The sequence below is a fragment of the Phyllobates terribilis genome, unplaced genomic scaffold (genome assembly GCF_046119375.1).
Source record: "Phyllobates terribilis strain yellow unplaced genomic scaffold, ASM4611937v1 Scaffold_10__3_contigs__length_209671492, whole genome shotgun sequence".
NCBI lineage: Eukaryota > Metazoa > Chordata > Amphibia > Anura > Dendrobatidae > Phyllobates > Phyllobates terribilis.
Genome location: NW_027362770.1, coordinates 169,806,193 through 169,833,462, shown reverse-complemented (window position 1 = coordinate 169,833,462; position 27,270 = coordinate 169,806,193). Strand labels below are relative to the sequence as shown.

General features: G+C 43.8%; 2 protein-coding genes across 2 annotated transcripts; one reads left to right on the top strand and one right to left on the bottom strand.

Moving 5' to 3' along the window:
* Positions 1-77: 77 nt before the first annotated feature.
* Positions 78-22,754, top strand: LOC141164645 (uncharacterized). The gene is made up of 12 exons (XM_073650127.1): positions 78-170; positions 1,820-2,092; positions 8,260-8,586; positions 8,687-8,784; positions 10,317-10,482; positions 10,588-10,816; positions 14,201-14,673; positions 14,805-14,889; positions 16,984-17,150; positions 18,912-19,072; positions 20,567-20,816; positions 20,977-22,754. The coding sequence occupies exons 2-12, from the start codon at positions 1,892-1,894 to the stop codon at positions 21,199-21,201; spliced, it is 2,382 nt and encodes a 793-aa protein (XP_073506228.1). The 5' UTR covers positions 78-170; positions 1,820-1,891; the 3' UTR covers positions 21,202-22,754.
* Positions 22,755-22,952: 198 nt separating this feature from the next.
* On the bottom strand, positions 22,953-25,451 carry LOC141164650 (E3 ubiquitin/ISG15 ligase TRIM25-like). Its single transcript, XM_073650131.1, has one exon. The coding sequence runs from the start codon at positions 25,424-25,426 to the stop codon at positions 23,840-23,842; it is 1,587 nt and encodes a 528-aa protein (XP_073506232.1). The 5' UTR covers positions 25,427-25,451; the 3' UTR covers positions 22,953-23,839.
* Between the last annotated feature and the right edge of the window lie 1,819 nt (positions 25,452-27,270).

The following is a 27,270-nucleotide window of genomic DNA, read 5'->3' as shown; positions in this document are numbered from 1 at the left end:
TGTAAGGATTCTGCGCCGAAAATGAATATTAGACTGTGCTTTTTAGACGGTAGTGCTCCCCTATAAATAAGAGTGGTATATCCCGTTGTCATAGTTTCTGTGTAAACAGAGCGTAGTACACATAGCACAGGTCCGGGGTCCTAGCGCCCGGAGGACAGAGCTCTGAGCAGGTTAGTGTGACTGCTGCATACTGGTATACTGTGGTATACTGTGCGAAGCGCTGTGTATTGGGGTCTCTGGGGTCTTGATGCGACCACAGGGTCTAGTTTTGGATGCCCATTGTGTCACATGACATGAGGGATTTAATAGAGAAAGAGGGGTCACTTTAAGCTATATGATAAATATGACGCCCAAGAGCCCTAGAGGGTCGCCCTCCACAGGACCAGGCAGGTCTGCGTGTTTTATGGATGAATCGATCATTTTGGGTGGGAGATTTGTATTTTTTTATGGTACTTTTACGTTATTCGGATTGTTGCTCCTCTCGGGGCTTCTCACATAACTCCTCAGACCCCCGGCATCGGGTCTGAACCTTACGGGGGAGGGGTCTTCATAGGATCAACATGGCCGGCATTGGTTGCAGTCCCCCCCTACCTGATGAACAGTGTCCTAGAAGTGTAAGACATCCTCTAGTCGGAGGACCAAACACAGGTGACTGACCAGGAGGTCACATCTTCCAGTAGACAGCTGAGATGGTTGCCCCAGGTCTGGTAGTCCTAATTTTGGTTAGCCACCAAACACAGGTGACTAACCAGGAGGTCAGTTCTTCCAGTGGGTAGCTGAAATGGTTCCGGTAGACCTTATCCTGGTTAGCCACCAAACACAGGTGGCTAACCAGGAGGTCACGTCTTCCAGTAGGTAGCTGAGATGGTTGCCCCCAGGTTAAGTAGTCCTAGAAATTATACCTGTGTGTCCCACTGTGAGGAGCCTGAGAGGAGTGGTGCCCAAATAATGGAACCCCCCCCACACACACACACACACACAAGCTGTTACAGTGGGCCCAGTCATGGAACCCCCATTAGTGTTATGGGAATTTCTGTTTGGCCACACATTTCCCCTGCAGAACAGAAGAAATCTAACATTACGCATTGGCTATTGAGATGAACGGTAGACCATGTTGGATCTCGTGCCATGAACTTTTACATAGAGCTTAATGTTATGGCCCATAGAAAAGGGTCTTATGTGTTCGATGGGTACTTTTCAATTATCAGGATTACACGAATGTGTCACCGGGCAGGGAGAGGATGACGTGGTATCGGTAGGTGGCAGTGATATGGTAGGGACAGTACTCATCATGGCGATCCACCAGAGTCTGGAGAGCCACACTGGTTGTGATGCTGCTCCTTCACCAGGTGTGGTCCCTGAGGCCTGTATATGATGACTGGTTGGTTGCAGAGGGCCCGTATTGGTCTTCTGTGGGTATATGACACTTGACAGCCCGGATGACGGCAAAGAGATGAGAAGCCAATTCGAGGGACCTCTGACAGGAGGTTAAATGAGGGGTATAATGGAGTGCAGAGCCACCCTTGATGGCACTCTTGATGTCCAAATAATAGAAAAGTGTCATGCCACATAAAAGTACATAAAATAAATAATTTAATATTGGGGTGATGTATGATGCTCCATGGTTGGACAATGACTAGGGCTTGCAGTTTCTTTTCCACCTCTGGAGGGTGACCTATGACTTATGCAGACTTGCTTATCCTGTATCGTGTATCCAGGAGACGGCGTCCAAATAAAACATGGATGGGAGCACTGCTTTATTCACTAAGTGCTGCTTATCTCAAGGGTTTGTACGTTGCTGTTTTCCTTACGTTCTTAGAGACCGGCTTGGATCATCGGCGTTATGTGATGTGACCTTATGTGCTCACATCAGAAGACACACACATGAGACATGTCCAGTCTCCACCATCCCAGCTGCTTCTGCTCCCGGTGTCCTGAGAACCTGCTTGGAGCTGTGACATTCGCGGTGGGTACATTGGATGGAGACCCCGTGAAATTGAATCTTCTGAAGGATTATGTCTCCAAGGCACTCTATAACTTGGTCACTGGCTGGAGAGCGTCATCATTCAATGTCATCTACTTCTCTGAGGAGGTACGAGACCATGCCCATCCCTGATATAATTCCTTAAAGTGATATTCTCAGGGGATAACTTCTCAATCGCTGGGGGTCCGACTGCTGGGACCCTTACCGATGCTTAGGATTGGGGTTCTGAAGAGCCCCGTGTGAATAGAGCGGTGATTGAACATCTGCACCTCCACTCCATTCATACTTAATGGGAGTGCCGAAGACCAGCCAAGTGCTTTGACTATCTCAGATGATCCCATTAAGAAGGAATTGAGCCGCAAAGTGCATGATCGACCATTGCTCCATTCACAAGAGCCATGGTTCTCGGGATCGGTGCTGGGCTCAGTAGTCAAACCCTGTGCAATCGGGAAGTTATCCCCTATCCCAAACTTAAGAATACCCCCTTTAAATTGATTGTCCAGGACTCTGATATCAAAGGTCGATCCTTAGGATATGTCATGAGTACCATATCGGTGGGGATGGACCCCACACCTCAACCGATCAGCTGTAATGAGCATCTGGCTGGATGTAAGCAGTGTACAGAGCTGGAACAGCTCAGCTCGATACTCCATACACTATATAGAAGTCATTTTGGGTACTGAAGTTCAGGTCCTCAAAGTGAATGGAGTAGCCAAAAACAGCCCTTACACAGTTTACGGAGCTGTGGCGTTCCTGTTCTCTATTTGTTTACATCAAGTTCCGATACGGAAGCTGAAAACAACTGTTTAATGAGGAAGACAGGTTTCGGACCCCCACCTATCTGAGATTAAAGAACCATGCTAAAGATAAGTCATCAGTATGAAAGTCCAGGACAACACCTTCAAGTCGTCTTTATCCTTAAATCAGATCCATTGGATGATCAAGAGTGTACCTCATATGTGCAACTTTGTAAAATCTTAAAGTGGTTGACTATTGTGTGATCTGTGGGGGACAGACCGTTAGGACCCCAACAAATCATGATAACGGAGGATTCAAAGTCCCCTGTGTGAAAGGAGTGGTAATGACCATGTGTGACCATTACACCATTCACTGTCTACAGGTGTGGTGGTCGCACATGATCACTGCAGCTCCATTCAAATAGGGGACTTTTGTCCTCAGGATCAGTGAGAGTCTCAGCAGCCGTAGCCCCAGCGATCGTACATTTATCATATACCCTGTGGGGTAGGTGATAAATATTGTTTATGAGTAGTGTTGAGCGATACCTTCCGATATCAGGAAATATCGTATCGGATTGGATCGGGCCGATACCCAAAAAGTATCGGATATCGCCAATTCCGATACCGGAAACCAATGCAAGTCAATGGGACACAAATATCGGAATGAAAATAAACCCTTTCTTTCCTTGTAGGTTAATTCTACATGAAGTAAAACAACTAAGAATAATGTAGAATGACATGAAAAGCCGGCAATTCATCAGCGGCATTCACCGGTACCCGACAATTTACAACAGAAAGAATAGAGCTTCACACATAGATTAGGTAGATAGAACCATGTCAGTCACATATATAAGAAGTACAGTGACAGTGTTGCTTACTGTACTTGTCATTTAGTGTAAAGGATTTATTTAAAAAAATAATAGTGTTTTCGTGCACTGTCTCTTTAAAAAAGCCGGCTGGCAATTCAGCAGCGGTACCCGACAATTTAGAATAGAAAGAATAGAGAATCACACATAGATTAGATAGATAGACACATCTCAGTCACATATATAAGAAGTACAGTGACAGTGTTGATTACTGTACTTGTCATTTAGTGTTAAAATAAAGGATTTATTTAAAAAAAAATTGGCGTGGGGTTCCCCTTAATTTTAGGCTCTAGCGGAGGTTAAGCAGACGGCTGGGGCAGATGTTTGAAGCCTGGGAAGGGGGTAATACCCACGGAGCTTCCCATGCAACTAATATCAGCCCCCAGCTGAATACCTAGCCTTTACTAGCTATTAAAATGGGGGACCCCCCCAAAAAAAATAACGTGGGGTCCCCCCTAATTTAATAGCTAGCAAAGGCTAGGCAGACAGCTGGGGGCTGATTTTAATAGCCCAGGAAGGGTGCCATGAATATTGGCCCCCTCCCAGGATAGAAACACCAGCCGTCAGCCGCCCCAGAATTGGCGCATCCATAGGATGCGCCAATTCTGGCACTCTGCCTCGCTCTTCCCACTGCCCTGTAGCGGTGGCAGTGGGGTAATAGGGCTGGGGTTGATGTCAGCTTATAATGCCAGCTGACATCAAGCCCAGGTTAGTAATGGAGAGGCGTCTATAAGACACCCCCATTACTAACCCCATAGTCAAAGTTAAAGAAAAACACAAACACCCAGAATAAAGTCCTTTAATTGAAATAAACACACAATTCTTTATTGTTCTAAATTAAACCATACTTACCATCACGCCCATTCCAGCTGAAGCCAACGATCTCCTGCAATAAAAGAAAAATAATAAAGCAACCTCATCCTTACCTTTCCATGGTTCCCATGACAGCTTCAGTTCTGCTACATCCAGATGACAGGCTGGACCGCAGCAGAACGCTGCCATCCAGCCTGTCATCCCGCAGACACTGAGAAGCGCAGGCATGCTTGCGCTCCTCAGTGTCTCTCTGTGACGTCATCCAGATGAGCCGAGTTCATGTCCAATGAACTCAGCTCACCTCATGCACGTCACTGACAGCGTGGGAAAATTCTCCTGCACTCAGCGCTTCAGCGTGAGAATTCTCCCACGCTGTCAGTGACATACATGAGGTGAGGTCATGTCCAATGAACTCAGCTCACCTCATGCACGTCACTGACAGCGTGGGAAAATTCTCACACTGAAGTGCTGAGTGCAGGAGAATTTTCCCACGCTGTCAGTGACGTGCATGAGGTGAGCTGAGTTCATTGGACATGACCTCGGCTCATCTTTATGCCGTCACAGCCAGACACTGAGGAGTGGAAGTATGCCTGCGCTTCTCAGTGTCTGCGGGATGACAGGCTGGATGGCAGCGTTCTGCTGCGGTCCAGCCTGTCATCTCGATGTAGCAGAGCTGAAGCTGTCGTGGGAGCCATGGAAAGGTAAGGATGAGGTTGCTTTATTATTTTACTTTTATTGCAGGAGATCGTTGGCTTCAGCTGGAATGGGCGTGATGGTAAGTATGGTTTAATTTAGAACAATAAAGAATTGTGTGTTTATTTCAATTAAAGGACTTTATTCTGGGTGTTGTGTTTTTTTAAATACTTTACTAGAAATTCATGGTGGTCATGTCTAATATTGGCGTGACCCCATGAATTTCGGGCTTAGGGCCAGCTGATAATGCCAAGCTGGCCTTAACCCCTTTATTGCCCAGTGAGCCACCGCACCAGGGCCCTGGATGAGTTGGGTACAGCGCCAGAAGATGGCGCTTCTATGAACGCGCCATTTTCCGGGGCGGCTGCGGACTGCAATTTGCAGCGGGTGGGGCCCAGAAAGCTTGGGCCTCCCTGCGCTGCGGATTCCAGCCCCCAGCTGCCTTGTTGTACCTGGCTGGACACAAAAATAGGGCGAAGCCCCACGTATTTTTTTTTTTAATTATTTCATGAAATTCATGGAATAATTTAGAAAAAAAGGGCTTCCCTATATTGTTGTGTCCGGCTAGGTACAAATAGGCAGCTGGTGGTTGGGGGCAGCCCGTCCCTGCCTGCTGCACCTGACTGGACACAAATATAGGGCGAAGCCCCACATAATTTTTTTTTAATTATTTCATGAATTTCCTGAAATAATTAAAAAAAAATTGACGTGGGGCTTCGCACTATATTTGTGTCCAGTCAGGTACAACTAGGCAGCTGGGGGATGGAATCTGCAGCGCAGGGAGGCCCAAGCTTTCTGCCCCCCCCCCCCCCCGCTGAAAATTGCAGTCCGCAGCCGCCCCGGAAAATGGCGCGTTCATAGAAGCTGGATGCTGTACCTGGCTGGCATACAAAAATATGGCGAAGCCCACGTCAAAAGTTTTGGGAAAAATTAATTAAAAAATAAATAATAATTTAGGGACTGCATCTTTATTAACTCCTCAAATGTCATTTAGTGTTAAAATAAAGGATTTATTTTTTAAAAAAATGGCGTGGGATCCCCCATAATTTTAGTCTCTAGCGGAGGTTAAGCAGACGGCTGGGGCAGATGTTTGAAGCCTGGGAAGGGGGTAAAACCCACGGAGCTTCCCAGGCTACTAATATCAGCCCCCAGCTGAATACCTAGTCTTTACTAGCTATTAAAATGGGGGACCCCCCCAAAAAAAATGACGTGGGGTCCCCCCTATTTTAATAGCTAGCAAAGGCTAGGCAGACAGCTGGGGGCTGATATTAATAGCCCAGGAAGGGTGCCATGAATAATGGCTCCCTCCCAGGCTAGAAACACCAGCCGTCAGCCGCCCCAGAAATGGCGCATCCATAGGATGCGCCAATTCTGGCACTTAGCCTCGCTCTTCCACGCTGCCCTGGTGCGGTGGCAGGGGGTAATAGTGGTGGGGTTCATGTCAGCGCCAGCTGCCATGAAGCCCAGGTTAGTAATGATGGGCGTCTATAAGACACCCCCATTACTAACCTACAAAGTGTTAAAAAGAAAAAACACACTACACCCAGAAAAAAATAATTTATTTGAAATAAAACACACCATTTTATTTAATTCTTAGTTTACTAAAAATAATAGTTACCTGTCCACGTTCCTGCGCTGATCTCCCATGCACAGCTGTCACATCTGGAGATGGTGACAGCTGTGCATGGCTGCTGTAAGCTCACACTGCCGGGAACACGTCCGCTCCCAGCAGCGGGAGCCACTGACTGAGGTCACCGGAGTGCATTCAGTCAGCGCAGCTCCGGAGACCTCCTTTACGGCACTGCTGTACCGTGGGAATTTCTCACGATACAGCAGGGCCATAAAGGAGCTAACCGGAGCAGCGCTGCCTGAACTCCGGTGAACCCTTACGGCCCCGTCATTCTAGCGGCGGCAGCGGTTTAGAGCGGTCACATTCTATGTGGCTGCTCTGAACTGGAGATCTTCGTGGGACACTCGTGGACTGCTACGGAGGGGTAAGGATAAGGTTGTGGTTTATTATTTTATATTTTATTACAGGAGATCGATGGCTTCGGGGAATTAGGTGTCTAGGTGAGTATAGGTGTAGTTTTTTATTTTTTACTTTATTTTAGGTGGCGATCGGCGGGGACAGGTAATGTATGAACTAATTTATTGTAGGTAACCACTGGCCACCAATGACATGTATTTAACATTTATTGGGGACACAGTAGGGCAATTTAAATAGCAGGATCAGGCTGATGGGAACTACTGCTCCCATCAAGCTGATCCTGCTGGCAGGAGTGGACGGGGGCTAGACATAGGCCGATGGGAGTAGTAGTGTCACATCGGCCTATGTCTGCCTGCACGCACAGACACCGCGCACACCCGCACAAACATCGCACACACACCCCGCACACACACCCCGCACACACACCCGCACACACACCCGCACACACACCATTCATGACGGGTCTGGGAGGTGAGGCTGACCTGTGCGGCCGTGGGAAAGTTCATGTGAGTTCATGCAGTCAAGCATGAACTCACATGAACCCTCTGAGGGTACCGCGGCTACTTCAAATGAACAGCTGATCAACATCACCTGATACCGCAGCTGTTCATTTGAAATAACCGGCGGGAAAGCGCAGCACAGAACGGGAAAGCCGGCGGTGAAGTCTTTTCACTGCCGGCTTCCCCGCCCGGGTCCTTCGCTCCTTGGTGCTGCGCTCCCCGCCCGGTCCTAATTTACGATCGGGATGTGAGGTGGCGAGGGGAGCGGAGGATCGGGGTGGGAGGCTGCGGGGAAGCAGTATGGGGCTGTGTGATTGTTTAAAAGCCGGCGGCTTTTTACCGCGCGCCGGCTTTTAAACAATCAGGAGAATTCTCCCCCGCTGGGATGGCATTCTGATGACAGGCTGGATCGCGCTGCCATCCAACTTGTCATCCTTCACAGACACTGCAGAGCGCAGGCATTATGGGAACTTCCGATTCCGGTATTCGATATTGTAAAAGTATCGGAATTAAGTATCGGAATTCCGATACCGCGAATATCAGCCGATACCCGATATTACAGTATCGGAATGCTCAACACTATTTATGAGACAACCTGTGTAATATAGTCATTGATCCAACGCGGGCACCACTGGGGCACAGGCAAGTATTTAAACATATCTAAACTACTTCCTGTTAGGTCCATAAGTGGTGTGACCGCACGGTGACGTGGACCCCAGATACCGCCAATCAGGCCATTTCATGGATCCGGACTCTTACCTGTGATTCTGGTGCTGACCCTTCTGAAGCTTTGGCTGCAGCTTTCGAGGACCCATCATGTCAGACGGTGTACTTAGTAATGGACACCCTACCACCCCGAGTTCTGCAGAACATGTACAACCTTCTCGCCAGAGATGATAATGCCTGCTCTGTAAATGTGGTGTACCTGCGGGAGGAGCCGAATGACTGGACGAGAGAAGGAGCCTTCCGATCGATTAATCTGAAGCCCCTGGGATCTTCAAATATGGTAGGTAATAAAGAACGGCCAGTGTGACCTGAGCTGGACTGGGGAGCTGACAGATCCTTTATACTCTCTATTATAAATTATATAAATCCCATGTTTTCAGATCAGAATTAATGGTCATCAGAGACCCAGTCATTATTGTCCGTCATCATCTTCTTCGTCTTCCTGCTCTTTCTCTACAGTTGTTTCCTCTGAACCTCAGTAAGTATCACTCCCATGACATTTATACCCTGCTGATACCCGTGTAGTATTCTAGATTCATATGCATTTTATAACATATCTTTCTCAAGGAGTAGTAACAGTGAATAAAGATGAGCAGTGTTTGTGCCTATGATTTCCAAAATCCTACATTTGGCCATATTGAGCCCTTTGCTTGACCCCTATAAATGTAGTACCTTTTCTTCCATGCTTTTGTACATTTTAAGTGTTGTGTATAATACAGTGATGTCCCTCTACATCGGCTCATCCCTCCCTCTCACAGCATGCTGTCTTAGGCCATGTGCCCACGTAGCGTTTTTGCAGCATTTTTATGGCTGCGAAAACGCAGCGAACACGCTTGTAAAACAGTCTTCCATGCAAAGCAATGTGAATTCGGATGTGCTGTGCACATGATGCTCTAATTTGTGCGCCGAATTCGCATTGCGTTGCAAAACGCAGCATGACCATTTCTACCGCGATTACTCTGCAAATTCGCGGCCATTGAGGAACATTGAAACCCAGCAAACCCGCAGGTATATGTGGATTTGCTGCGTTTCAATTAAAGTCAATGGCCGTGAATTTGCAGCGTAATTGCTGTGCGTGTGGTACCCAGGATGAAGAGGAGACTACAACTTCTCTTCATCCCGGCTACCACGAGGTGAAAAAAAGAAATAAAGTTAAAAATAAACAAAACCTGTATATTCACCTCTCGGCGGCCCCCGGTCTGCTCCTGCCCACGTCCTCTCTCCTTGGCATCCCGCGGTGTACTGTCAGGACCTGAGGTGACATCATTTAGTTACCTGATGGTCACGCGACCGCTGAAGTCAGCGGTCAGGTGATGGTCGTGTGACCATCAGCTGACTAAATGGAGTCACCACAGTTCCTGACAGTACACCGCGGGATGCCGAAGAGAGAGGATCGCAGGATCGCCGCCGGGAGGAGACTGGAGGAGACCGGAGAGGTGAGTATACAGTTTTTTTTTTTATTTTTAACGTTTTAATTCTCTTTTTTTTTTTACTATAGATGCTGCATTTAAAGCAGAATAAGCTGGTCACACAATATAAATCCATGCCGGTTGCATGGATTTATATTGTGTGACCAACTTGTCAAGCACTTTTCCAAGTGATGCTCAAAATCGCTTGGAAAACTGCTTGAAAAAACGCTTGCGAAAACGCTGAAAAAACACTTCTCTCTAGCAGAAAAAACGCATGTAAATCTGCATACGTTTTTTTCTGCCAGAGAGAGGCAAAAACGCTCTGCATCAAATCTGCTACGTGGGCACATAGCCTAAGACTTTACACTGATTTTTTTTTTGTTACTGAGGTATCTTAATAGGGTCTGCAGGCAGTGAAATGGCATCTACGTGTTATGCTGAGGAAGTAAAAAAGGTCAAACTTCACCATTGATAGTAACTTGTGTAAATCAATGCAATCCATGGAAAGCATTAGTTATCATCTAGCATCACAATTCCAAAAACTGAAGGAACCAATGTTGGGTTTGGGTTCGATATTTCCCTTTGATTTAATGTTTCTCAGGCTGGAACCAATCAACTGCTGTGTCCATCCTAAAGAACTTCCATCGACTGTAAGCCCCGTGCAATTAGCACCGGAAGTACTGAGTTTGTTTAGAGGGGCCAGGGTATTGGCCCGCAGGGACACTGATGGACTATATTACATAGGGCACATTGCCCGCGAGGTGGAGGTGAGTAGCAGTTACACCTTATATGTGAACATGTTGCAGAATTCCCAATCTCCTCTGGGTTGTCTACTAAGTCAACGATTATGTCTCACTTCATCACGACTTCAGGGCTCCAGTGATCGATTCCTTGTGGAGTTTGAGAAATGTCGCTCCTTAAAGGGTAAAAGTCAGTTCCGCATGCAGGAGACACCAGTTTGTGACATCATCCACTATGAAGATGCAAGGTGGAGACCACTGTCTCCAGGAGACCATGTCCTAGCACCGGTAGATGCTAAAATGGAGAACTATGGACCTGGTACTGTTCTGCAAGGAAAAGAAACCCGAGCTCGTGGATTAGGTATGATTGTATGGCAGAATGTCAATCTAAAAATGAAATAATTTAGTCTTCAACATTCTAAAAAACGAAATTTTCACATTTGAATGCCTATTTAAACATCTAGAGCCCCGAGTCATCATTTGTGTTTTATTTAAAGTCACTTTTGTTTTTTGACTTGTGGTTTCTGTCTTTTTTGCGCCAAATATTGTTTTTTTTTTCTGTCTTTAACTGGTTTTGCATCTACTTAGGGGAAAAAGGCACATGTTTCCCAAAATGTCGCAAAAATTGAGCTAAAAATAACTGGCGTACATAAAATCTATCCAGCAGGACTGTAGTAAAGTTGTTTCATATTTTTGAGACTTTTAAAAAAGGCGCATTTCATGAACCTGTCTAAAATATCTGGAAGAGTTACATCCTGTATTATACCCCAGAGCTGCACTCACTATTCTGCTGGTGCAGTCACTGTGTACATACATTATATTACTGATCCTGAGTTACATCCTGTATTATACCCCAGAGCTGCACTCACTATTCTGCTGGTGCAGTCACTGTGTACATACATTACATTACTGATCCTGAGTTACATCCTGTATTATACCCCAGAGCTGCACTCACTATTCTGCTGGTGCAGTCACTGTGTACATACATTACATTACTGATCCTGAGTTATATCCTGTATTATACTCCAGAGCTGCACTCACTATTCTGCTGGTGCAGTCACTGTGTACATACATTACATTACTGATCTTGTACTGATCCTGAGTTACATCCTGTATTATACTCCAGAGCTGCACTCACTATTCTGCTGGTGCAGTCACTGTGTACATACATTACATTACTGATCCTGTACTGATCCTGAGTTACATCCTGTATTATACCCCAGAGCTGCACTCACTATTCTGCTGGTGCAGTCACTGTGTACATACAGGATATAACTCAGGATCAGAAATGTAATGTATTATACTCCAGAGCTGCACTCACTATTCTGCTGGTGCAGTCACTGTGTACATACATTACATTACTGATCCCGAGTTACATCCTGTATTATACCCCAGAGCTGCGCTCACTATTCTGCTGGTGCAGTCACTATGTACATACATTACATTACTGATCCTGTACTGATCCTGAGTTACATCCTGTATTATACTCCAGAGCTGCGCTCACTATTCTGCTGGTGCAGTCACTGTGTACATACATTACATTACTGATCCTGAGTTACATCCTGTATTATACTCCAGAGCTGCACTCACTATTCTTCTGGTGCAGTTACTGTGTACATACATTACATTACTGATCCTGAGTTACATCCTGTATTATACCCCAGAGCTGCACTCACTATTCTGCTTATGCAGTCACTGTGTACATACATTACATTACTGATCCTGAGTTATATCCTGTATTATACCCCAGAGCTGCACTCACTATTCTGCTGGTGCAGTCACTGTGTACATACATTACATTACTGATCCTGTACTGATCCTGAGTTACATCCTGTATTATACCCCAGAGCTGCACTCACTATTCTGCTGGTGCAGTCACTGTGTACATACATTACATTACTGATCTTGTACTGATCCTGAGTTACATCCTGTATTATACTCCAGAGCTGCACTCACTATTCTGCTGGTGCAGTCACTGTGTACATACATTACATTACTGATCTCGAGTTACATCCTGTATTATACCCCAGAGCTGCGCTCACTATTCTGCTGGTGCAGTCACTATGTACATACATTACATTACTGATCCTGTACTGATCCTGAGTTACATCCTGTATTATACTCCAGAGCTGCGCTCACTATTCTGCTGGTGCAGTCACTGTGTACATACATTACATTACTGATCCTGAGTTACATCCTGTATTATACCCCAGAGCTGCACTCACTATTCTGCTGGTGCAGTCACTGTGTACATACATTACATTACTGATCCTGAGTTATATCCTGTATTATACCCCAGAGCTGCACTCACTATTCTGCTGGTGCAGTCACTGTGTACATACATTACATTACTGATCCTGTACTGATCCTGAGTTACATCCTGTATTATACCCCAGAGCTGCTCTCACTATTCTGCTGGTGCAGTCACTGTGTACATACAGGATATAACTCAGGATCAGTAATGTAATGTATTATACTCCAGAGCTGCACTCACTATTCTGCTGGTGCAGTCACTGTGTACATACATTACATTACTGATCCCGAGTTACATCCTGTATTATACCCCAGAGCTGCGCTCACTATTCTGCTGGTGCAGTCACTATGTACATACATTACATTACTGATCCTGTACTGATCCTGAGTTACATCCTGTATTATACTCCAGAGCTGCGCTCACTATTCTGCTGGTGCAGTCACTGTGTACATACATTAGATTACTGATCCTGAGTTACATCCTGTATTATACTCCAGAGCTGCACTCACTATTCTTCTGGTGCAGTTACTGTGTACATACATTACATTTCTGATCCTGAGTTACATCCTGTATTATACCCCAGAGCTGCACTCACTATTCTGCTGGTGCAGTCACTGTGTACATACATTACATTACTGATCCTGAGTTATATCCTGTATTATACCCCAGAGCTGCACTCACTATTCTGCTGGTGCAGTCACTGTGTACATACATTACATTACTGATCCTGTACTGATCCTGAGTTACATCCTGTATTATACCCCAGAGCTGCACTCACTATTCTGCTGGTGCAGTCACTGTGTACATACATTACATTACTGATCTTGTACTGATCCTGAGTTACATCCTGTATTATACTCCAGAGCTGCACTCACTATTCTGCTGGTGCAGTCACTGTGTACATACATTACATTACTGATCCTGTACTGATCCTGAGTTACATCCTGTATTATACTCCAGAGCTGCACTCACTATTCTGCTGGTGCAGTCACTGTGTACATAGATTACATTACTGATCCTGAGTTATATCCTGTATTATACTCCAGAGCTGCACTCACTATTCTGCTGGTGCAGTCACTGTGTACATACATTACATTACTGATCCCGAGTTACATCCTGTATTATACCCCAGAGCTGCGCTCACTATTCTGCTGGTGCAGTCACTATGTACATACATTACATTACTGATCCTGTACTGATCCTGAGTTACATCCTGTATTATACTCCAGAGCTGCGCTCACTATTCTGCTGGTGCAGTCACTGTGTACATACATTACATTACTGATCCTGTACTGATCCTGAGTTACCTCCTGTATTATACTCCAGAGCTGCACTCATTATTCTGCTGGTCACTGTGTATGTACATTATATTACTTATCCACAAGTCGATATACCATGTGTTGATGCAAAAAAAAAGGAGCAGCTCCAAAAAATCATACATTTGATCTAATGCCTCTCGGATACCATGTGTTGATATCTATTCTTTATTAGCTTTTGACAGCACTGGGGTCCTAGTGACTTTCTGGAATGGAAAGACTAAGCAAGTTCCTCCTGGCTTGGCCATATGGATCCCTCAGACTTTAGGTGACCGCATCACCTTGGAGCTGTATATTCCTCCAGAAACTCGAAAGAAGCTGATAGAGACCTGCACCAGTTTCCCCTTTATGGGCACTACTGATAATCACCTAGAGTGTCAGGCAGAAGAGAAATCTGTTGTCCCGGGGTCTCATACATGTCACTATTGTGGTCCCGATACTGGTGTTTGCCAAAAGTGTCATGTACCCAACGAGTTATGGGTGGCCCTCAGGAATTCACTTAACCACATCAACCGGATCACGACAACTAAAGAAAAATTTACCCAAAAGGACAAGGCTCCCAAAAAAGATGAAGAACCTGTCAAGCAAAAACTCAAACTCCAGAGGAAGAACATACGGGACCAGGGAGGCCACCAGATAAGTAGACATGTATGTTTAAGCCGTCAGTTGACCACATGACCCAACTATCGGTGTACTATCACATTGGTGTTTTTAGGAATCAAGGAATTGTTGCTGATTGGTGGCTGATGTTTCTTCCTTGGTGATCCTTTGTATTTCAGAAGGAACCTCTCCTCCGTACTAGAGACACTCAGACGGAAAACCACATCAACCCTACGGACACGTCTTATAATAGGAGAAGAGAAGGTAACTGTGGGACGTACACCATCTGAATTCTAGCTGATCAAACCCTACTTTATCCAACATCATCTGTTAGAAGGTCCCCATTCACATTAGATGCCAAAACTTGTCAAGTTTGTCCAACTTTAACTTGTTTTGGGTGAGAAGCAGGGACACATTTCTAAGGTTATCTCAGCACAGGAACATTTTATTTAAACACATCCAATTGTGGAAATTATGTTCCAAAATCTATTGATTAAAATGAACTTTCGTTCATGGGAAAACCCCTTTAATGATGTAGTTTTTCTTCCTGAGCAGCAGGTAGTAAGTGATTGACTGGTCAATGGTCCTATAGCTGAAGAATACGGCCCACCAGCAAAGATCAGCGAAAACTCTGATCTCCAACATTCAGGCCTTTGTTTACCGCAATCAGCATTGATTGTGCTATACAACGAGAGATACTTAAAACAATATGTAAAATAACTGTAAAAAATAAAAAGTATTACTAAAAAAATTATAATAAATTACAAAAAAATTATACATTTATTTGGTATCCTCACTATTCGTAACAGTCTGTACATGGGGTACGGGAGATTATAATGATGTGTTTTTCACTGGTAAAATATTCAATTTTTATTGCAAAAATATTCAAAAGGTGATCCCATAGGGAGAAAAAACTGATGCGTTTTTAGTCCTAGTTAGTCACAATCATGAGACAGACTTAAAATAATTTGTGTCATTTTACTAAAACTGATAGGTTGATCTGTATATTGGCTTTATGCTTATATTTTCTGTTTATCGTATTTTTCGGACTATAAGACGCACCGGACCATAAAACGCACCTGGGTTTTAGAGGAGGAATATTTGAAAAAAAAATTAAACAAAAAATGTGGTCATGATGCCCTGTTATGGGGGAGGGGGTCTGCTGCTAACACTGTTATAGGGGTAATGTCCTCCAATTCTGTACTAATATCCCCCATCCCGGTATTAGTACAGTGGGCGTGGGGAGCACTGAATATTAATTTAAGACTAAGGACGTTCTCAATGCCAGAAACGCGTCAGATTTTTTTTTCTCCCTATGGGGTCACCTTTTTAATATTTTTGCAATAAAGATGAAATATTTTACCAGTGGATATGCTGATATCCCTTCCTCTTTTATGTAGCAATCTGTACACTAAATATAGAACATCATCGATGTATGACGCAATAAAATAATTTTTACTTTTTTGCAAAAAAACAAAGCCTAAATGGAATAAAAGGGTTAATTCTGCACTGCCGGTATGGAACGATAAAGAGGAGCAAAATGTCGAGGGATTCGGCTTTAATAGTCAACGCGTTTCAAAGTTTCAAACTCCTTCATCAGGACAAACCAACAGACTGTGGTTTTGTCCTGATGAAGAAGTTTGAAACTTCGAAATGCGTTGACTATTAAAACCGCATTTCTGGACATTTTTCTTCTCTTTATCCTTCTATACCGGCAGCGCAGAATTAACCCTTTTATTCCATTTAGTTTCTCTCCAAACTGTGGGTCTGCAACAGCTTTGAGCCTTTTGGTGGTTGTGGGTACACAACCACACCAGGTGAGTACCATTGCCTTTGGTCTCCCCTTTTGTACGCAGGTAAAACCCTATTACACTTTTTGTTATTCCAATGTCTTCAAATTAAAAACAAAGCCTGAGACGGAGACTTCTACATCTAACAAGGAAAACAATTATGACCACCGGAACGAATGATAAAATAATAAAAAGTTCATTTCCGTCCTCAAGGCCAAAATTGTTTAGGTTAAAAGGTTAAAAACAGGTTCTCTGCATTTTGTTAAGAATGGTTCTCTTAAAATAAGTTGATGACAGGGTGTCTACTGCTAAGAGCGCTGTTGATCATCTGTGCAGGAAATCAACAGCTAATGTTCCGTTTTCCTGCAGCACCCCCACTGGGGAAGTAAAGTATTACACACTGCTTATTGAAATCAGTGAGTTGTCCATCTAATGCTTGGACGTGCTAGGTCCTCCAGGGTACGTCATGGAGGCATTGAATGAGAAAATCTTTTTTTATGCTATAATAGTACCCTAAATATGAAATATCGACTATATAAAGGGTTTTAATTTTTTTTAAATCTCATAGATGGTGGTACAATGGATTCATCATATAAACCCTCATTATCAAGACTCGGCAACGTGACTCATCTCCAGGAAACTTTGATGCGTATTGAAAGGGCAATGAAAGAAGATCGCAGGACTATGGAGTCTGTGATTCTTGATCGGAGACCACGTTCTAACCCTCTAAAACTAGTAAGTTAAGGTGACAGGTTTACCGAAGACAGAGTCACCTATAGGACGATAAACATGGGTTCCTTCATCAGCTTTTTCCTCCATCACCTTCACTTACAGCCACTTATGACTATACTCTTCTCTATATAGCCCTATGTGTTGCCACTGGTACAGACTAAAATACAGCAAAGGGTAGGGATACCCAAAAGTCTCAAGACCCCCTAGTAAATGTATCCTTGACCCGAATATCACTAGTATAGACCACAATACAAACGGAGCACGGCGGCCCATCAGTGAAGGCATCTGGTTCTGCCGGATGGGATGCATGAAAGGCATTTTTAAAGGGCAAGTGGAGGGGCTGTTTATCATAGTGGTAGCTGTGGACTGCCCTTGTCAGGGCGGGAGCAAAGGGGCAACAGGGCAGTGCAGTATCCCCTCTTTAGGATGTAATAGGGGCAGAACCAGATGCCTTCACTGACGTGCCGCCGTGCTCCGTTTTCACCACTGATGATTGTTTCCCTCCCTGAAGTCACTCCTTGAGAATTCAACGACGGGTGAGGACATTCTGTTTTGTGTTTTTCATTCACCATTGGGGTGATTCCCTATGCGTACCTTACCTAACACATTATCTATATATGTTTTCTATACATTTATCTATCATCTGATGTGCATATGTCATTTTTGGAGTATTGATGGAGTGCTTAATAGACTCATTTTGCCTCTCATAATTTTATGCATATTGATGATTGATAATTAGTGCCCTTTGGCTCTTGTTTTGTGGTCCATACCAGTGATATTCGGGATAAGGATATATCTCCACAAGCTTTCATCTTCATCCTGCTGTGTATACAACAGTACAAGTGTGGATGTTATTGATGATTACACATCTTCTTTAAACACTATTGTACTGCTCTATTGACCCCACAGGTCTAAATGTTTTTATTAAGTGTTCCATTTATAATTGTTTGATTAAAACTTATGTTTTAGAACTACCCTTACTGCTACTTAACACGGTTACAGACTACAAACAAACCCTCTGTAGTCAGATATTGTCATCATAAACCTTTAATTTTGCTGCACATTGTGCTGCACAGCTCCCTCGACGGAATAGTGGCCGCGGCCGGGTACTGCACATCCCATCCCCCCTAATGATTTAAATAAGGGTTGGATGTTCCACACCCCGCAGCGGCCACTATAGAGTTGATGGAGCTGCGCTGTGTAGCTCCGCCACTGAGCACTTACAGCCACTGCCGACACCGGGAACAGCTGATCGGCTGGGGTGCCGGGTGCCGCACCCCCACCGATCAGACATTGATGATCTATGCCATGGATAGGCCATCAATGTAAAAGTAGTGGGCACTGCTGCCTTGCAGCGCTGGGGTCCTGGGTTCAAATCCCACCAAGGACAACATCTGCAAGGAGTTTGTATGTTCTCCCTGTGTTTGCGGGGGTTTCCTCCAGGTTCTCCGGTTTCCTCCAACACTCCAAAGACGTACTGATAGGGAACTTAGATCGTGAGCCCCAATGGGGACAGTGCCCATAATGTCTGTAAATTGTCTGAATTGTAAAGCGCTGAGGAATATGTTGGCGCTATATAAATAAAAAGATTATTATTTATTATTATTAGTGGACAACCCTTTTAAATTCTAGAAACCTGCAAACAACACAAATCTAAGCATTCTTTGACCCTTTTGTTGTGTGAGAAATAGGGGGTTGAGCTTTAGGTTGGGGTTCACCCCCAAACCTTTAAATCTCAACACTGAATGTGTTTTATTTCTCCAGAATTATGAAGCTAAATTCAGGAGAAATCAGGAGCTGAGAGAACAAAAGGAAGAGGAAACAGCAGAACTACAGAGGACGCGAGTGGAGGAAAGACAGAGGAGGAAGGGCGAGAGGATGCGGGAACTGGAACAGAGAGAACTCATGCTTCAGGATAACAGACGGTATAGACTTTGTATATCAGTGATTACAATCAATTCTGTCAATGTTATGGATTCTCAAATTGCTGTAATACTGCCTTTCATATACAAAAATACATCTATATAATACTGCCCCCTATGTACAAGAATATAACTACTATAATACTGCTCCTATGTACAAGAATATAACTACTATAATACTGCCCCCATGTACAAGATTACAACTACTATAATACTGCTCCTATGTACAAGAATATAACTGCTATAATACTGCCCCTATGTACAAGAATATAACTGCTATAATTCTGCCCCCTATGTACAAGAATATAACTACTATAATACTGCCCCTATGTACAAGAATATAACTACTATAATACTGCCCCCTATGTACAAGAATATAACTACTATAATACTGCCCCCTATGTACAAGAATATAACTACTATAATACTGCCCCCTATGTACAAGAATATAACTACTATAATACTGCCCCCTATGTACAAGAATATAACTACTATAATACTGCCCCTATGTACAAGAATATAACTACTATAATACTGCCCCCTATGTACAAGAATATAACTACTATAATACTGCCCCTATGTACAAGAATATAACTACTATAATACTGTCCCTATGTACAGGAATATAACTACTATAATACTGTCCCCTATGTACAAGAATACAACTACTATAATACTGCCCCTATGTACAGGAATATAACTACTATAATACTGCCCCTGTGTACAAGAATATAACTACTATAATACTGTGCCCTATGTACAAGAATATAACTGCTATAATACTGCCCCTATGTACAAGAATATAACTACTATAATACTGCCCCCTATGTACAAGAATATAACTACTATAATACTGCTCCTATGTACAAGAATATAACTACTATAATACTGCTCCTATGTACAAGAATATAACTACTATAATACTGCCCCCTATGTACAAGAATATAACTACTATAATACTGCCCCCTATATACAAGAATATCACTACTATAATACTGCTCCTATGTACAAGAATATAACTACTATAATACTGCCCCTATGTACAAGAATATAACTACTATAATACTGCTCCCTATGTACAAGAATATAACTACTATAATACTGCTCCTATGTACAAGAATATGACTGCTATAATACTGCCCCTATGTACAAGAATATAACTACTATAATACTGCCCCCTATGTACAAGAATATAACTACTATAATACTGCCCCTATGTACAGGAATATAACTCCTATAATACTGCTCCTATGTACAAGAATATAACTACTATAATACTGCCCGTATGTACAAGAATATAACTACTATAATACTGCCCCTATGTACAAGAATATAACTACTATAATACTGCCCCCTATGTACAAGAATATAACTACTATAATGCTGCCCCCTATGTACAAGAATATAACTACTATAATACTGCCCCCTATGTACAAGAATATAACTCCTATAATACTGCTGCTATGTATAAGATAACTGATCACATTATTGTTTCAGGCTTCGTTCACAGCAAAGAATCTTGCTTGACTTGGAGAAGAGACAAGACCAGGAGGGATTGGAGGTTCAGCAAGCAGAATCCCGCAGAGCCACGGCTGAAGAGAGGAGCCGCAAGAAAGATGAAGACTTGAGAAAGGAATGGAAGAGGGAGGATCAGAAAGTCCAGTTCTGGAGGGACCTTCGGAAGCAGCGAGAGAGTCTAGATCTGGAGATGGTCAATAAGCAGCAGGAGAAAGATGAGAAGTATAAGGTGAGAATATATGACGAGTGTGGGATTAGTTGTCATTAGATAATTGCCTATCTAATGCATTACTAAGAATTTGTAATTTCCCCTGAATTATTCATAATTTGTGGAATTTCAGTTTTAAACATTTCTCTGATATATTTTCCCAATGTAATTTTTCTTCCAGGATCTTCTCCAGAAACAGGTGATTACACAACAAAGGCAACAAGAAGCTGCTCTCCAGGACCAGAGAAGACACCAGCAAAAGCAGGAAGGATCCAAGAGCAGAGTCTCCAAGAGACTGGAGGACTTCTACCAGCAGGCTGAGCGCGAGTCCCAGAAGGACAAGGATTTACAGCAATATCTCAAGGAGCAGAATCTGCAGGCGCTTCGATCAGCCATGGTTCTTTGACAACATTTGCTTGTGTTTTGTTAAAGGGGAACAAGTTGGCTCAGTGGTTAGCACTGTTGCTTTGCAGCTCTGGGGTCCTGGGTTCAAATCCAACCATGGAGAACATCTGCAAGGGGTTTGTATGTTCTCCCGTGTTTCCATGGGTTTCCTCCAGGTTCTCTGGTTTCCTCCCACACTCCAAAGACATACTGATAGGGAACTTAGATTATAAGTGATGACGATGTCTGTAAAGTGCTGCGGAATATGATGGCACTAGCATAATAAATAATACACAAAATGCTACTGACAGCCATGAGCAGAGCCCTTAGTATGATAACGTGACAAGCCCTAATAGGTTGTTATTGGCCCTAAAGGTGTAATTCTTACCTGGCGTAAATGCCGCTGTTCTCCTGAATCCGGCGATGTTTCTCTTACGTTCCTGCGCCTCTCCATTCCTGAGATATGGCCTCCTTTTGCCTGCATATAAATCTAATATTTTTATCCAAGTGGGTGTGGTCTTTCATTTTCTTCTGTGTGGGTGTATTCTTGAAGATTGCGAGCATTTGGCTAAAAAAAACTTCGATTTATATACAGAGAAGAAGGGGAGAGGCATAGAAAGAAAAGAAAAACATCACCGGATTCAGGAGAACAGCGGCATTCAGGCTATGTGCCCACGTTGCGGACCTGAAGCATATTTTTTACGCTTCTCCCTGGCGGGAAAATCGCATGCGGATATTACATGCAGTTTTCCCGCCAGGTAGAAGCGTTTGTGAGGCGTCTTTGCATGCATTTCCGCATGCGGGTTATCAAGCACTTCTCCAAGCATCACTTGGAAAAGTGCTTGACAACTTGTTCAGAATGGTAAAAAATAAAAAAATAAACTTTATACTCACCTTCTGATGCATTCTCTGCCCCGTCCGGAGGCTTGAGCGGCTCACGCTGTTGTGTGCAGGACCTGCGGTGACGTCATTGAGTCATGTGGTGGGTCACATGACTCAATGACGTGGCAAGTCCTTCAGACAACAGCGCGACGGAGGGAAAACATCAGAAGATAAGTATAAACTTTATTTTATTCTTTTTTTAACAGGTTCTTTGGTACCCAGGTCTGGATGAGAGTCTCCTCTCATCCAGACTTGGGTACCATCCGCACATTGATTCCGCAGCGCTTCCGCAAAATTAATGAACATGCTGCGGATTTTTGACCGCAACATATACGCTGCGGAAAAATCCGCAGCATGGGCATTGACATTGCGGAATGCCATTGGGGACCATGGGGTGCGGATATACATGCGTTTTTCAAGCATTTACGCTGCGGAAATTCCGCAGCATATACGCTTGAAAAACGCTACGTGGGCACACAGCCTTACACCAGGTAAGAAAAACACACATTTATGGCAAGTGACAGGTCTTCTTTAAAGGGGTTGTATAACATTTGAAAAAGGGTTCTGCTTGTCTTGAAAAAAAAAATGTCTGGTTTTGCAAAACTGAAGTAATGAGGTAAGCGACATAGCTTATCAGGAGAACTATACTAAATTTCTAATTTGAAGGATTTGATAATATTATTATTATTACTACACCTACTACATATTGGGATAGGATCTTGGAGATGGGAATACCCCTTTAAGCTATCTACCCTGAGTCGTCATCTGAGTGGGGTAGCTTCAAGAAATAGCTGGACTTTGTGGCATGACTGACATCATAAGTCTCGAGTGCTCTTTCAATTTGTAATTATCAGAGAGTATATGATTGGACACACACGAGAAAAAACAATATACAAGAAAATATCTGTTTATTACACATACTGTAGACTGTTACATTAGATATTATAAGCAGAGGTGTATCTGCAGGGGGTGCGGAAGTTACAGTCATTCTGGGGTCCTGGACCCTGGTGCTCAGGTATTGGAGACTCTCAAATCACCAGCAAAGCTGTGCGACAACACCTGCGGCAGCTGTAAAAGCCGTCGTCAACCAAAACCAAGTATTTAAGTGGAAAATGTGCAAAAAAAAAAGCAAAAAACCCAATATAGTAATTTTAAGTGAAATTCCACCTGTAGCATCAATGTGTATATTGTGAATTAAATAGCTGTTTCTTATTTTTTGGCATTTTTTTTAATATAGCGAAATCAATACCACCAAAATTAAACCAATTAATATAAATTAGTGTTGTTATTATAATAGAAAATACTCCTGCAAGAAAACCCTTTTCTAAATGAAATTCGATGTATTTATCAGTTGATTGTTGTGTTATTATTTAAAGGGAATGTATCATTTTAGCCTATAATTTACTGCTAATTAAAACGCAATATTAATGCATATTGGATACTGGAAATTGTGGTCTAGAGGTGATGAATTGACTTTTATAGGAGAGCATTGTGATCGCGCTCTGTGCCCTGTGCAGAGGTCATTGTGCAGAGAAGTCTAGAGCTGTCCATCACCTATTCTCAAACATGAATCCTGTATTGACTGTTACCTTTATTATAGTCCTATCTGTGAGGATTTTAATGACTGCTAAGATGTGATTTCTGCAGAACAGGAAGCGTCAGCCTCACCGAGGTTCAACGGCCAAAGTGTAAACCCTGTTTTTTTGTATTTAGACAATGTGTAAAAAATTAGAAAAATGTTTAATATAAAAACTTCACTTTCTCATGATAGATTTCTTTTAAGATCTAATCTTCAATAAGGTGTGTATGTAGCACTCATCAATCTTTAGCCAAAATATACACATTGCAGGATGAAGAGGCTCGGTGAAGGTGGCAGTGAAGGTGTGTAAGTGTCTGATGGGGTCACACAGCTCATAAAAGGACAGCTGCCCGGCCCCATAATCCAGACATATCCTGAATCTATTACTGGAGATCTTGTCAGGTAACCGGATCTCTTTACCGTCATGTTTCACTGAATACTGATTATTACATCTCCACAAACCCCAGGACTTGTTATTATCTCCAATCAGTGACTGCTGCCCCCTCCTGTCTATACTGGGATAACACATCCCCACCCTCCACACTCCTGATCTACTGCTCTCCACATCCCAGTAATGTCGTCCTGAGGTAAATCCCCTCCTGCTCATCACCTGATTATTCTGGAACCTCTCTGCTGTTTCTGGACGTTTCTGCTTCTCTCGTGTTCCGGTTGCAGTTTTCAGGTCGTCTGATATAAGGAGATTATTACCAGCTGTGTTTACATCTAGTAATATGTCTGCAGGACCCTCCACATAGATCCCGCTCCTTATACCTGATATTACGTCACATAATGTGTGTGAGATCACAGCCACATCCAGGTCATCTCCATCATGGGGCTGTTTATCATGTCCCCCTGTGTCCTCATCACCTCCCTCCTCCTCAGGATCACACAAGTCACCGGTGTCTGGTTCCTGTAAGACAGTCAGTGGATCCGTCATGTTACACAGCTCCTCAATGTGTCTCATCTTCCTGGACAGCTCGTCCTTCTTTATCTCCAGCTGATGGATCCGAGCAGACAGTGACAGTGACTCTTCCTTTTCCTGCCTGGAGATCTCACTCAGGACCTTCTTCTCCAGGTCGTCCACCCGTCTCCTGATGTCTGTACACAGGGCAGTGACTCTCTCGGCTTCTCCAGCTGCTTTTTCTGGAGCTTTTCTCCTGCTCTCCTCCAGACTCCGGACTCTTTCCTCAGTCTCCTTTCTCTTTGTCGTCAGTTTCTGCAGAATATTACTCAAGTTCTCCTTCTCAGAGGCCTCATCCAGCATCTCCACCTGATGTCCCCGATGTTCTCCTGCTGAACAATAGACACAGATACAAGCCGCGTCCTCAGCGCAGTAATATTCCAGGATCTTCTTATGGACAGAACATTTCCTTTTCTCCAGAGAAGTGCTGGGATCAGATAAGACGTGTTCTGGTGATTTGCTGTGAGACCTCAGGTGTTTATCACACAGAGAAGCCTCACAGTGTAGACAGGATCTAACAGCAGGTACAGGAGAGTCCACACAGTAAGTGCAGCAGATCCCGGTGATCTCCTCTTGTTCTTGCTGAGTAATCAGGAAACGTTCTGCGACATTACGCAGAGCTATGTTCCTCATCAGTGCCGGCCGCTCCTGAAACTCTTCTCTGCATTCAGGACAGGAATAAACTCCAGACTCGTCCTGTGTATCCAGCGCCTGATCTATACACATCCGGCAGAAGTTGTGTCCACATCTCAGCATTACAGGATCTGTATAAGTGCTCAGACAGATGGAGCAGAGCAGCTCGTCTCTCAGATCAGCAGACGCCATGGCTGATGGAAGAAATGAAACTGAATGTGTCTATTACTCAATACTTAGCAATGTTGTAGTTACACCCATTCACTTTACTCCTTAAGGTTTAGTGCACATGTAGCGTTTTTGATGCATTTTCTCATTTTTGGCTTTGAACAAAATTCATCAACGATTTGCATGAATTTGACACAATAAATCAGCAAATACCCCAAGAAAGTGACTTAAAGGGAATCTGTCACCCCCCTGGGAGTTATCAAACCGCTACTATGGGCATACAGGGTATAGAAATGTAAATCTATACATGTATGGCGCATGGTAAAGGTCTGATTGCAGAGAAAAGTAGTTTTATCATTTTGGTTTTCAACAGGCTCGGCGTCCGGGGGATGCCAAGCAATGCCCGCCTATCTGATTATTATTCCCCTAAATCGCCGCCTAGTTACCATTTTCCCTCTCTCCCTGCACATCACAGGGCGCCATGACGTGCGCTTTCCTTCCTCACCCCCCGACGAATGCGCAAAGCGCGGCTCTTACAGAGCGCGCTTTGTTTCTTCCTGGCCGGGTTTGTATGAGCACAGTGCCGCAGTGCTCTATTGCACAGTGACTTCCGCTCCAATGATTCTCGGCGTATAACAAGAAGGTTTTTGCGGCACTGTGCTCATACAGTGGAGAAAAAAAGTATTTAGTCAGCCACGAATTGTGCAAGTTCTGCCACTTAAAAAGATGAGAGAGGCCTGTAATTGACATCATAGGTAGACCTCAACTATGAGAGACAAAATGAGAAAACAAATCCTGAAAATCACATCGTCTGATTTGGAAAGAAATTATTTTCAAATTTTAGTGGAAACTAAGTATTTGGTCAATTACAAACAAGCAAGATTTCTGGCTCTCACAGACCTGTAACTTCTTCTTTAAGAGGCTCCTCTGTTCTCCACTCATTATCCGTAGTGCTGGCACCTGTTTGAACTTAGCAGTATAAAAGACACCTGTCCGCAACCTCAAACAGTCACACTCCAAACTCCACTATAGTGAAGACCAAAGAGCTGTCGAAGGACACCAGAAACAAAATTGTAGCCCTGCACCAGGCTGGGAAGACTGAATTTGCAACAGGCAAGCAGCTTGGTGTGAAGAAATCCCTCGATCTGGGGCTCTACACAAGATCTCACCCCGTGGGGTCAAAATGATCTCAAGAACGGTGAGCAAAAATCCCAGAACCACACGGGGTGACCTAGTGAATGACCTGCAGAGAGCTGAGACCAAAGTTACACAGGTTACCATCAGTAACACACTACGCCGCCAGGGACTCAGATCCTGCTGTGCCAGACGTGTCCTCCTGCTTAAGCCATTACATGTCCGGGCCCTTCTGAAGTTTGCTAGAGAGCATTTGGATGATCGAGAAGAGTATTGGGAGAATGTCATATGGTCAGATGAAACCAAAGTAGAACTTTTTGGTAGAAACACAACTCGTCATGTTTGGAGGAGAAATAATGCTGATTTGCATCCAAAGAACACCACACCTACATACCGACTGATCCGTGTACATGAAAGAATGAATTGGGCCATGTATCGTAAGATTTTGAGTGCAAACCTCCTTCCATCAGCAAGGGCATTGAAGATTAAACATGGATGGGTCTTTCAGCATGACAGTGATCCCAAGCACACCACCAGGACAACGAAGGAGTGGCTTCGTAAGAAGCATTTCAAGTTTCAAGGTCCTGGAGTGGCCTAGCCAGTCTCCAGATCTAAACCCTATAGAAAACCTTTGGAGGGAGCTGAAAGTCTGTGCTGCCCAGCGACAGTCCCAAAACATCACTGCTCTAGAGGAGATCTGCATGGAGGAATGGGCCAACATACCAGCAACAGTG

What these genes read in the sequence shown, in the direction of transcription:
- LOC141164650 (XM_073650131.1), bottom strand. Translation starts at nt 25,426, where the DNA reads ATGGCGTCTGCTGATCTGAGAGACGAGCTGCTCTGCTCCATCTGTCTG.
- LOC141164645 (XM_073650127.1), top strand. Translation starts at nt 1,892, where the DNA reads ATGTCCAGTCTCCACCATCCCAGCTGCTTCTGCTCCCGGTGTCCTGAG. An exon ending in GCCACCAGATAAGTAGACAT is followed by an intron (nt 14,674 to 14,804) that starts GTATGTTTAAGC and finishes TTTGTATTTCAG; the next exon opens with AAGGAACCTCTCCTCCGTAC. An exon ending in GTTCTAACCCTCTAAAACTA is followed by an intron (nt 17,151 to 18,911) that starts GTAAGTTAAGGT and finishes TTATTTCTCCAG; the next exon opens with AATTATGAAGCTAAATTCAG.